The sequence below is a fragment of the Trachemys scripta genome, chromosome 1, assembly GCF_013100865.1.
Source record: "Trachemys scripta elegans isolate TJP31775 chromosome 1, CAS_Tse_1.0, whole genome shotgun sequence".
In the NCBI taxonomy this organism is placed as follows: domain Eukaryota; kingdom Metazoa; phylum Chordata; order Testudines; family Emydidae; genus Trachemys; species Trachemys scripta.
Window position 1 is genome coordinate 119828911 of NC_048298.1, and position 12324 is coordinate 119841234.

At 37.0% G+C, this 12324-nt stretch overlaps 1 protein-coding gene across 2 annotated transcripts in view; it reads right to left on the minus strand.

The window, feature by feature from the left end:
- Positions 1 to 1117: 1117 nt before the first annotated feature.
- The window catches only part of TTLL1 (tubulin tyrosine ligase like 1), a 31346-nt gene continuing 20139 nt past the window's right edge, over positions 1118 to 12324 (minus strand). For both annotated transcript variants that reach the window (XM_034783436.1, XM_034783445.1), the window contains exons 5-10: positions 12016 to 12150; positions 11734 to 11842; positions 6392 to 6535; positions 4253 to 4339; positions 3088 to 3251; positions 1118 to 1409 (exon numbers count right to left, since the gene is read on the minus strand). In XM_034783436.1, the coding sequence (XP_034639327.1) occupies positions 1280 to 1409; positions 3088 to 3251; positions 4253 to 4339; positions 6392 to 6535; positions 11734 to 11842; positions 12016 to 12150 (769 nt within the window). In that variant the 3' untranslated portion in view covers positions 1118 to 1279. The remainder of the gene's footprint in view (positions 1410 to 3087; positions 3252 to 4252; positions 4340 to 6391; positions 6536 to 11733; positions 11843 to 12015; positions 12151 to 12324) is intronic.

Sequence of the window (12324 nt, forward strand, 5' to 3'; positions counted from 1 at the left end):
ATCATTTCCTTTTTAACTTCTCTTGCTTTATGCTATTTGTAGCTATTGTACCTTCTGACATCAGAGTCATAGGAGATGGCTTATTAGATGCAATGGAATTTTGTTACAGAACATAAAATATGTAAAATACAGACATATCTATATACATACTTACATACATAAATAAAGAGCTGTATAGATACAAGCAAAGATTTACAGGCATCACTGAGCAGTGGGGTTGATATTAATTACAGTATGTTCAAGAGGAAAAGCAGGAAGAAGTTTATTCAGGTATGTCCAAAATCACCTTAGAAGTAAAAATAAATGCCATATGTGATAACACAGCAACTTGCTATGTGAGAGATTCTCCTCTTCCATGTAATTTTAATTCCTGAGTTACGGCTTCAACACATCTGACAATCTCAATATTTGGGGATTTATTTATTTTTAAATCTCAACATTAGCTAAAAATCATTTACTGTGCATTGACAATCACAGCTCAGCAAGGCTTGTATTGTAAATGTTGCCAGAAGAGACTGCACTTGTATCAAGGAATTTAATTGTCATCATGCCAATGTAAACTATACAACAATGATAATGCCCAACACCTCTGACCTTTCTGGATTCTATTTTCAAGATTAACCCTGGAACACAGAGGAATGACATCCTGAGGTCCAAATTTTTTTCTAGGTTTTCTACAGAACCTGTAATCAATCCTGACCACAAATTTTTAACACACTTAATTCATTACAAAGGAGTTAAAACTGTATAATAAATTACAAGTGTAGAGACAGATTACTTACAATGTACAGTCTGGAAAACAAAATATTGAACACCAAACCAGTGGTTCGTTTAAAAATGAATATTTAGAGTTAACACCAGATTTCTTAAGAAGGTTATTTAAGAGAGTTATAAGCCAAAACAGCCGTTTGTTGTAAAAATATCAATGTTTCTCAAGTCTGAGTAGTTATGCTTTTAAAAGTTTAAAGCAATGAATATGTTAATTCTTTATATTACAATAAATTTGCTATAGCCACATGCAGCATAATACTCTTGCAGTAAACTAGTGAGTTTACTATTAGAATAGCTGATTAGGTGCCTCACTTTACACAGACTTGTCTCATATTGGTACAAATATTTCTTTGTCCCGTTTCAGAGTTATTAACTCCCATACACAATAGAGAAGGAAGCCGTCCAAAGGAGAGAAAGCCCTGAGTCCTCAGTTCAAAATTTCCTGCCAAGAGCATAACACTGAATTTCAGTAAAATATTTCTGATTTGATATTAATTTGATTTTGTCACTACTTCCATGTGGTGAGCACGGGCTTTCCTGAATCTCTTGCTCGATTTCCTTTTAGTCCAATGGATTGCCCAGAACGGCTTCTCAAATCACGATCAGCTCCATCACTTTGTGCCATCTCTTCATCATACCTAAAATATAATAATTTTTTCAGTGTCTCAGTCTCAATCACTGGACAGCAGAGATCATAAGAATGACCTTTCCTTAGTTCTTTTTTGTTTAATATTTAACATTCACATTTTTTACAGTATGGATCCTATTCTATAAACACGCATCTTAAAATGAACTATTCATGTGGGGTGAAACGCTTCACATAAGTTATTCATGTGGGTAAGCGTTCACAGGATTGAACCCTATGACACTATAGTAAAATGAGCCCTATTATACCTCACTATTTATGAAAAACAGGCACATCATCATCCAGAGTTTCTATTATAGCAAACACAAATAATTGTAGAGCTTGTGAAACTATTTGAGGCATGTACTTCTGCATTTCTTTTCTCATCACTTCGTCTATTAGACTTGTGCATAAATAGAAATATTAGCTTGCTGCTTATGCAGTACTGTCACAATCCAGCGTATCAAACACAGAAATAACTGGAACATCAGAAAAGCTGGATTGTGCCACGAGTTAATAGAATTAAGCAAGAAGGGTGGGCTGATTAGATATTCAAGATATATGATTCAATCTGAACACAATCTATCAACATCAGAAGTACCTATTAATTTAATATATTTTTGATAATATGTATTTTGTAAAGCTTGCCACAGTGACAAGTATCTCTTTAAATGTACAAACTCAATATGGCCTGAAATAATCCCACTATCCATTGATTTAACAGTTGCTGGAGGCATCCAAAGGCAGAATTTGACTCTAAATATATAAATGTCAATAATCAAAATAGAAAGATACAGCTACAATATTTTTCAGTCAAACAGGATTCCATCTGTACCTATTAACTAATACTAAATGCAGATCCTCAGTGTTCATAGCTATCACGTAGCTAATGTTAATTATAAAGGTATGCTCCAATTTGCGAACACTTATGCATGTGACTAAATTTACTCACATGCATAAGTGTTTGCAGAATCAGGGCCTTAGATAAAATAGATGGCATGAATTAGTGGGTCAGCTAACATACTGTACTACAGTACTATTAATTTCTGACCAGGCTCTCAAACATTTAGCTTTTGAAACTGGTTCCAAATGGAATAGGGAAATTGATTATAAATTCAGCATTCCCCTAAATGCATAAGCCCATCTCATACATTAAAATAGGGATACTCTTTTTCTAACGTCCCCCTTCATCACACATTCATTATACCAGATTAAAAATAATCTTGCAATTCATGGTTTTAACATCCCATAAATGAATCACAACAGTTGGGTGACATAATTCCCATGATTTAAGAGAATTTTTAAAATTTTCTTGGTACATATAATGCATTTAACTGTTACCCACGCCTTATACTCAGTCTACAATACATACTACATATCTATTGGATATATCTTTAAGAGTGAAATTCATTTCACCAACATATACCCTGAATAAATCAACGTTTTTGCAGGTGAAGTGCAGGGGCTCACCAGGAAGGGGACATCAACCCACAACTAAGGCTCCAGGCAGGAGTGCAAACCCTTGGAAGCTGCTATTCCAGCCCTAAACACGGTAATTAAGTGATACAGAGCACTTTATGTTTTTCCTCCACACCTGGATGAATTTCATCACATCTACATGGTTCTAAATTAATCTTCTCTCTCTCAAGAAGAACATGTTCATATTTACATAGGACATTGCTAAAACTTACAAAATCTCATAATTTCCAAGAGCTTCTTTTGGTGGAGATTTATTCCATTTACAGTCTGGAATTTCACCATTAGGCACAGCAATGTTAAGTGTGTCATTAATAAGATTATATTTGAGGATACGATCATTGGCTGTACTGGAGGTAAGAGAAGGGGAAGCATTGACCTATTAAAAACAAAGATATTTTATTTTCAGCAACTTCCTTTTGACTAAAATATGATCCCATATAAACTAATCATCAGCATTTCAACATAGAGCCTTTTCTTTGAACAAAACCATTGCAAGGAAACAGTGCATTTCCTACAGATTTTATTTTTGAAGCATCATTCATTCTCCTTAGGGTCTGACTGTAGATTTTTGTTGGGAGCAGGTTCATCTGTGCTAATCAAGCAGCCTCTGGGGATTTATACCTTTAGTTCACACCAAATAAAGAAGAGGCAAGTTTCTCACTCACTTTGCCCCTTCCTAGCAGTTGTTACATATGGACCGGTAGGGCTCTTTATTCTGGAGTTATTGCTTTTTACCTATATCCCTCCTCCAAACTCCCCATTTCCACACATTTCTCTGGCTGGCAAAGTGGGTAAGAAGTCTGACAGTTTTTTAAATGTATGCTTAACCAAGATAAGATGTAGGGGAAAATAATAGGGTAGTGATACATTAGACATGGGATTTGGACAGGAGTTAACATACCATGGAAGTTTGTATAATTCATATAATAAATGTATGCAACCCTGCATTATTTCAAGCTTCTTCTTCTAATATGTATATCCCTTATTTTCTAGCTTTCCTACAATTTCAAGCTGTGTAATACATAGTATCTAAGCTTTAGCAGGGTTAAATTTACATTGCACTGAGCCAGTGCCAATCTTCCATCTACTGGTGCACTAGTAAGGTTGCTGGCATTCAGACAGCTCCTGGAGTCCAAGCACATCATGAATGCACCTGGTTTTGATTTTTGCTGACCAGACCAGAACACGGGTTTCTCCTGAATTCTGATATCCTGCAACTCCCACAGCCCATTTTGTTGCCTGTTTTACTTTCCAGCAGCCTTCCCCAACCACCTTCATCTGGAAAAGGGAAAACTAAAGCTCAGGTTTGAAAAAGCAGATGTATACTGTGAACGGAAATGGTGAGGAGGGTAGTTTATAAAATGTACATAACTTTACCTCAATAAGCCATGGTTTAAGCTTGTCATCGATGATAATATCGTATCCATAGCACTCAAAGCAGTGTTTATCATTGTTCATTACAGGCTGAAACAAGTTAAGAAGAAATGCATATTAAAGAAGAAAGATTTACAAAGTAACTTGAAAGATTATACATTACTATATTTCTCTACTATTATTTTTCTAGGTATCACGTACAAATATAATACCAATGGTCTATGGCAGTTTTCTTAGTTCAAGTTTTCTGCTCTGACTTCCCAATACAACATTAATATATTTAGGATTCATTTTTTATAAAAATGTCATCTTCTCAAGCTGTGTCTGAGTATTATCATACTAATCAGTGTATTAACAGAACATATTTGACTACAGCGTTTTCATTCAGTTTCACCTGTGTATCTTACAGCATCTGGTGAGTATGAAAACAAGAGTGTTAAAGGCTTTCATACCATACGTGAAATTAGAAATAAATCTTACATTTTTATATATAAAAATACAAATTTACCTAATCATTAACGCTTTCACTTTCAAATTAAATGTGACTTATCCAAAGACACTTGTTTATTAGTGTTGTAACAATGCAGCAAAGATGGAGTTCAACCCCAGTTACTGACTAGATCCTTATATTTAAAATACTTTATCTCTGTATCATTATATTTAGCTCAAGTCCACTATGGCCATGAAAAGTAAAACAGGTTAGGGACTGAATAATGCTGGGATGGAAATTCTCAAGAGATTCACTCGTTTTCCAGCATCAGCTAAGGTCTTAAAGTAGGAATGCCAGGGCACCTCTTCTCCTGTGCAACACTCACCAGATCATTTCAAGCAGTGGTTCTCAACCATGTGTATGCATACCCCTGGGGGTACGTCAACTCATCTAGATATTTGCCTAGTCTTATAACAGGCTACATAAAAAGTATTAGCAAAGTCAGTACAAGTTAAAATTTCATACAGACAATGACTTGTTTATACTGCTCTATATACTATACACTGAAATGTAAGTACAATATTTATTTTCCAATTGATTTATTTGATAATTATATGGTGAAAATGAGAAAGTAAGCAATTTTTCAGTAAGAGTGTGCAGCAACGCTTTTGTATTTTTATGTCTGATCTTGTAAGCAAGCCGTTTTTAAGTGAGATGAAATTTGGGGTACACAAGGCAAATCAGATTCCTGAAAAGGGGTACAATAGTCTGGAAAAGTTGAGAACCACTGGTTCAAAAGTTGAGAACCACTGACCTTTGTAGCAGGTCAATATAGATGATTTCCATAAATTAATACTGAAAGGTTTTCAGTCTTGCAGGGCGTAGGGGAAGGAAGGAAAAGCATTTCTCCTGTTAAGTATAGGAAATAGAAAGGAGCACTGAAGCTATCAGAACACTTCCTCCTCTGTACATTATTTGTTTTCCTTCCGCTCCTCACATTGTTTCTCTTCTCTTTTACAATTCTGTTAATACTGGGATGAGCTGCCTTTTCTTCTAGCATCTAATTTGGCATTTTGGGAAACTGCCTTCTGTAAATGCCTGCAGCTACCCATATACTATAAAGCTCTGTCAAGCTATTCAGGAGGAAAGGAGATACATGATCGTGCCATAATTTTTTGCATGAGTTTGGAATAACTATATTACTCATATATCATAGAGCCGCAAATAAGTTACACAAATTCTCTAAATAAAATGGAAGAAAGAACCTTAACACCCTGGCATTTTGTTTGCCAAATTGTCTTCCCAGGCTATTTCCTTCTACAACAAATTTGTTACTACTGAAACATGTCATGGCTGGGCAGAGGTTAGGGTAATTCAAAAGGGCAGTATACAGTGACTTTAAATGAGAGTAAGAGTTTGTGATGGTTTCAGCGCATTAATTTACTCATTTAATATACACACAAAGAGCTTGCCCCCACAATCAGGGTTCTTCAAGCACACTCAGCTCTACAGGGACACAGAGGTGACAGAGTTTTTAAAAAGAACAAAAAGGTAAGATGGTAGCTCGAGAGCATCAGCATTCAAAAACAACAATCCAGCAGCAGGAAATGAATTGCTTTAGTTTTTTTCTTTACTGTAAACTTGTTTTCATGACTATTGAAAGTCTGCAGCCACGAGGGTAACTCTGGCAGCATTCCATTAACACTACTCACTGCAACGGCCTTCAGCGACTGCACAATTATCCAATGAATGTCATCGAACAGTTTGCTAGTGACCTCCTTTCCACGAGTACTCTCTAGATACAAGCGCAAGTTACTCACTGTCCATTTGCCTCCATGGATATGATTGTAGTCATCCTATAGAGTTAAGGAGTTAATTCAGTCTCATGGAGTTTGCAATTATTTAGCAGTTGTATTCTCATCCGTACAAACTTACACTTCTTTCTAAGCACAAGTTTATTTTTTAAAACTATTTTTACTGTATGACATTTTGCAGGATATGTAAGGCCCCAATTTTTACTTTGCACAGCCTTCTATGTAACCCAGAATACATTTTAAATCACCTACATCTAATTACATAGCAAATCATAAAAACAAGTGTTAGAACTTGTCTTGTGGTAATTACAATATCATAAGAACAATAATTAAACAGAAGCTGCATTTTGACAGTCTTAACGATGTAAGAGAGGACACAGGAAATGCAGTTTAGGACTGGAATGATTGGGAAATCAGATTTTCAAGACTGAAAGGAAAGGGTTAGGTTTGGGGAGAGGGTTGTTTCATTGGAGAGGAGGACTAGAAGAGTGGTTAATTTAACAATGGTTAAACCACTGTTAAGTTAACCTTTTAAAAAATGTAGCACTGACAGCAAGTTTGAAAGTCTCTGAAACACATGAAATATGACCAGTCATTTCTATTGTGAGTAGTCAGTCTTTTCCCCAGCAGGAAAAAAATTTGATCTAATAGTCAGCACTCACTGGGAGACACCAGCACCAGTCTCAGTCATGAACATACAGAAACAATGACAGCAATGTTCTTCAACACTGTATTTATCAAAATTATGAATTTAAAATTATTTTTAAGTATATCTGGCTACCACTAGAATTTTAGACTGTACTGCAACTGTAAATGGAAAAGAAGGCTACTCTGTATTTATCCCACATATTTATCCTTTTAGGAAGCTAACCTGTGAAGTCTTGAAATATATTGTGCTTGAAAGGGAAAGAAGATAAACTGAGGGTACTCCAGAACTGGCAAGCAAGACACACGCTAATCAAGCTCCTGAGTAACTGTGACAGTTTGTATCCCTATGTTCACCCTTTTTACAAAACTATAGTGGATTTTGTACAAAGTATGCCTTGAGAGGTATCATTTGAAAACTCATAATTTGCTGATCATTATTACCTTGGTAAAATGTCTGGCAACATTGTACGTAAAATTATACGGTTCTACTGTATAACATTACTGAGACACATTCCAAGTTTAGAAAAGCAGGCACAAAACAGTTCCTCGAAGACAAAAGGCAAACTGATGCCTCAGCCAGGTGTCCACAAAATCAAATGGACTATCACCTGTTTAAGTGGCAACTTTTTGGCAGGAAAAAGGGTGCGAGCAAGAAATCTACATTTTGGCAAAGAAACAGCTGTAGGTTCCCATTCCCACAGACCATCTGTCTCCTGAACCTCAGCTGGAGATGACTTTCAAAGAAAAAGAGGACTATAAGAAAAGGGAAGAGAGGCTCCAAAATACTCCTCCCTTTCTTCTCAGGCATCAACGCCACCTGAAGGACAAGAAAATTAACACTGAACTGGGGAAAGTGGTCCTGGCTGAAATAAGACTAGTGAAGCATGTGACTAGAGAAACCTTTGCTTTAAATTCATTTAGCTTGTTAAGTAAGATATTCATATTCAGCCTTTTATTTTCTTGTAACCAATTCTGACTCTTATGCCTGATTACTTGTAATCACTTAAAATCTATCTTTCTGTAGTTAATAAATTTGATTGTTTTATCTAAACCAGCGCATGTTTGGATTGAAGTGTTTGGGAAACTTCATTTTGGGATAGTAAGATTTGTGCATATCTTTTCTATTAATGAAATGATGGATTTTACATCAGTTTGTATTGTCCTGTGCTGGGCAGTACAAGACACACATTTCTGGGGGAAAGTCTGGAACTGGGCGTTTGCTGATGTTGCCTTGAAGTGTAATTGAGGTGTGGCTGACTATAGCACTCATACAATATAGCTGGGAGTGATTTACATGCTGAGGGCCGTGTGAGAGCAGACCAGAAGTGGTTGCTCTCATAGCGAAGCCATGTAAAAGGCACTACAGATTGGAGAATTGAGGGAACACAGCTGTCTATCAGTCCAGATTGTACCCCGAGGAATGTCACAGTACCTCTCAGTGTATATTTTTTAGCTTTATAAAGGCTCTTCTCAGAGAGTTTCCAAGAACGTTATTTATTTTGTGAGGCTGCTAAATTATAAACCACAATGTGCCCTGGATACAAAAATAAAACTTTAGTGGAAGACTGTGTTTACCCATCTGAGAACAAAGCATAAGAAGCCTCTGTATTTATTTATAGGCTTTTCTACAGTGCTCATCTTTGTAGTGTCTGAGAACCTGTACAGAATAAAGCATCTGAAACATGTGATTCTCACAACTTGCCCCATGAGAAACTTCTTAAGATTCCAAATTCCTGCTAGGGGATGTACATCAAAGCTTCAACCCTGTTCAATCTACACTTTGATTCCAGAATACCTGTCCTGAAAGTCTGAGCAGATGTGACTTGATAGAGTGATGCATATCATGTGCTGGTTAACAAAGAACATGATAGTAAATTGGACCACACCGTGTCACTTATATCTGCCATGAGGCACACAACAAATCTCCAACCAATTCTGGCTAGGTAGAGACAGAAGGGATTGCTGTTATTTTGTTTGCATTTTACACACACACACACACACACACACACACACACACACACACACACACACACAAGTTCAGCGATTTAGACCCAAATATCCAAGTGTTTATTATTACTGAAAGAGAATTTCCCTTCCCTTTGTTCCTATTTTTTTGTTTCACTTGCTTGTTTGATCTTATCTGAAATTAGATTATAAACTTTTTGAGGGATGAACTATGTGTTTGCACCACACATAATACAAAGAGACCACAATCGAGAACTACTGGAATACTAATAAATAATTTAAGTTAAAAATTAATTTCCCTGGACTTGAACTAAGATTTCAGAGGAAACCTATGACCTTAATCTTGTGATAATTTGGGCACTCATAATAGTTTATACAAAAAGCAAGAATCTTGTTCTAGCATTTACCTATCTGATTGATTAAGATCACTTCCACAGCTATAGAGCTTTCATATAGCAGAACAACATATATTGACTTGTCTATGGGCCCTTCAGAGGTGGATAGGGTTACTTAACAATTTCTGCTGGCATTTCCTCTCCCAAGTAGACTTTACATTCCTCAATCATTTCTAGGCTGAACTACTCTAATGTGCATTACTGGGAGCAGACCTAACCTTGAAAGGTTTCAGAGTAGCAGCTGTGTTAGTCTGTATCCGCAAAAAGAAGAACAGGAGTAACCTTGAAAGTAATACAATTGAGCTGATAGGGAACATGGCTTGATTGCTAACTGGGACACGTATACCTAAAACCTGAATTCCAATCTCAACCCCATCAGCCTGTTCACTGCCAAGTGCAATGGAGGATGTCAATTATGTATAAAGTTCTAAATAGCTTGGGCCCCAGCTACCTCCAAGACCAATTCTCCTTGTGTCCTATCTTATCAGTTAACTAGCTAGAATGTTTTTGAGAGCTAAGTTCTCAGATGACAAGGAATATTCAGTATTGGGGAAAAAGAGCACTCATTGGTGAGCGACCTTGTCTTTCAAATTTACTCCTGCTTATAGCCACTAAAGTCAGAACTTAACAATGTTTAAGATTTGTGTTATTATTACAGTACTGCCCAGAGGCCCTGGTTAGAATCCAAGCCCTGTTGTACTATGCACTGTACAAATACAGTAGAAGATAGACCTTGCCCTAAAGAGTTTAGGATTTTAAATACAGTAACTCCTCACTTAAAGTCATCCTGGTTAACGTTGTTTCGTTGTTACGTTGCTGATCAATTAGGGAACATGCTCGTTTAAAGTTGTGCAATGCTCCCTTCTAACGTTGTTTGGCAGCTGCCTGCTTTGTCCATTGCTTTCAGGAAGAGCAGCTCATTGCAGCTAGCTGGTGGGGGCTTGGAACCAGGGTGGATCGGCAGCCTCCCTATCGGCTCCCCCCATCAGTTCCCCGCTCCCCTAAGTTCCCAGTGCTGCAGCCACCCAGCAGGCTATCAATTGCTGGGCAGTTCAGCTGTCCCTCCCCGCACTGCCATGTGCTGCTCCTGTCCTCTACCTTGGAGCTGTTCCCAGAGACTCCTACTTGCTGTGCAGGGAGGGGAAAGGGGAGCTGTCAGGGTGTCCCCCTCCCCCCCCTGCACCCCACTTACCTCTTCTCCATATAGAGCAGGGAGGGAACATGGATGGGGAGAGACAGAGTGAGCTTGGGGCATCAGCTGCTGTCTCAACTTCCTGATCCCCTTAAAAAGACAATGCACTTAAGAGTGGGTCAGCTTACTTAAAGGGGCAGTGTGCATCTCTCTCTCTCTCTCCCCCACACACAAAGTGTGTGTCTGTCTCTGTCTGCTATGCTGTCTCCCCTCCCTCGTGTTCGTGCTGCCTTGTGTGAGAGGCTACATTAACAATGTGTTAACCCTTGAGGGCTCAGCCGAATGCTAGTTCATCATTTAGCAGCAAGGCATTCCCTGGGAAATATCCCTCCCTCTTACACCCTCTAACTTCACAACCATCATAGCCGTGAACAGTATTAAATTGTTTAAAACATATACTGTGTACTATATCTATATAATACATAGTTTTTTGTCTGGTGAAAAAAAAATTCCCTGGAACCTTACCCCCCCATTTACATTAATTGTTATGGGGAAATTGGATTCATTTAACATCATTTCGCTTAAAGTCGAATTTTTCAGGATAGAATTACTACATTAAGCGAGGAGTTACTGTACTATATTTAATCTATTTTAAGACACCATCAAAAATGTAAAATACAAACGATCAGGTACAATTTGATTAAGTATTTATAATTGATAGTTGGGGCCATGATATGAGGTACAAAGCTGTTCATTTATCTATAGCCACGTTTATGGCCACTTTAAAATGCTAGTGCTTAGGTACAGCTTTATAGACTTATGAATACATATGCTTTTAACTGTTGTGGTTTGAAACTGAAAATATCCACATTATAGTGCTGCTCTGTGTTCCATCTATTATCTCATGTGCTTTTGAAGTAATATGAATCAATTATGTTTTGCAAATAAAATGCATAACATAAATATTTAGCTCAGATGACTTAATGAGGAGGAGGGTGAAGAACAGACCAAAATACACAAGCGCTTATATTCCATTTTTATGCCATTTAAAATAATCCAGTCTGCTATTAAATTAGCATTTTTGAAACTCAAACACTTACCCCATGTTTCTGAATGGCAACATTTGTAAGATGTACAAACATGTTATCTAATTCGCTTGTACTTGGTGTATATTTTACTGTGCAAAACCGGCAAAATCCAAGTTTATACCTTAAACAAAAAAAGACATTTAATATGTTAAATGCAACTAGAGTTGAGGAAAACAGCATTCTAAAATACTAGATGCTTGGTAAATTTCTCTGTACAATGCGTGCAGAACCTTTTGGCTGAATATATCTTAACATTAAAAAAAAAAAAAGAGCTAGAAATTAGTTTGATCTTACATGTAACACCGCAGCGGACGATACGTAGACACTAAAACATACAAGCGCAGGTCAAATTTCTTCCCGCCAATCAGTAATGGATTGTTGATATAGAGAGAAATTACATAGGCTTCTTTAGAAGATTGAGAAACAAACCTGGAAAAAGTATATATTGTATGTTTCAGAATGTGCTGATTAAATGTTGAAATGTTTTCCTCCCTTAGAAGCACTCTCTCAAAAAGTAATGAAGTTCTAACTTTACTAAAATCCTATATCACACTTCAATTAAGTTTTAATATTATGCTGGTTAATGTGTGCAGGGCAGTTGGT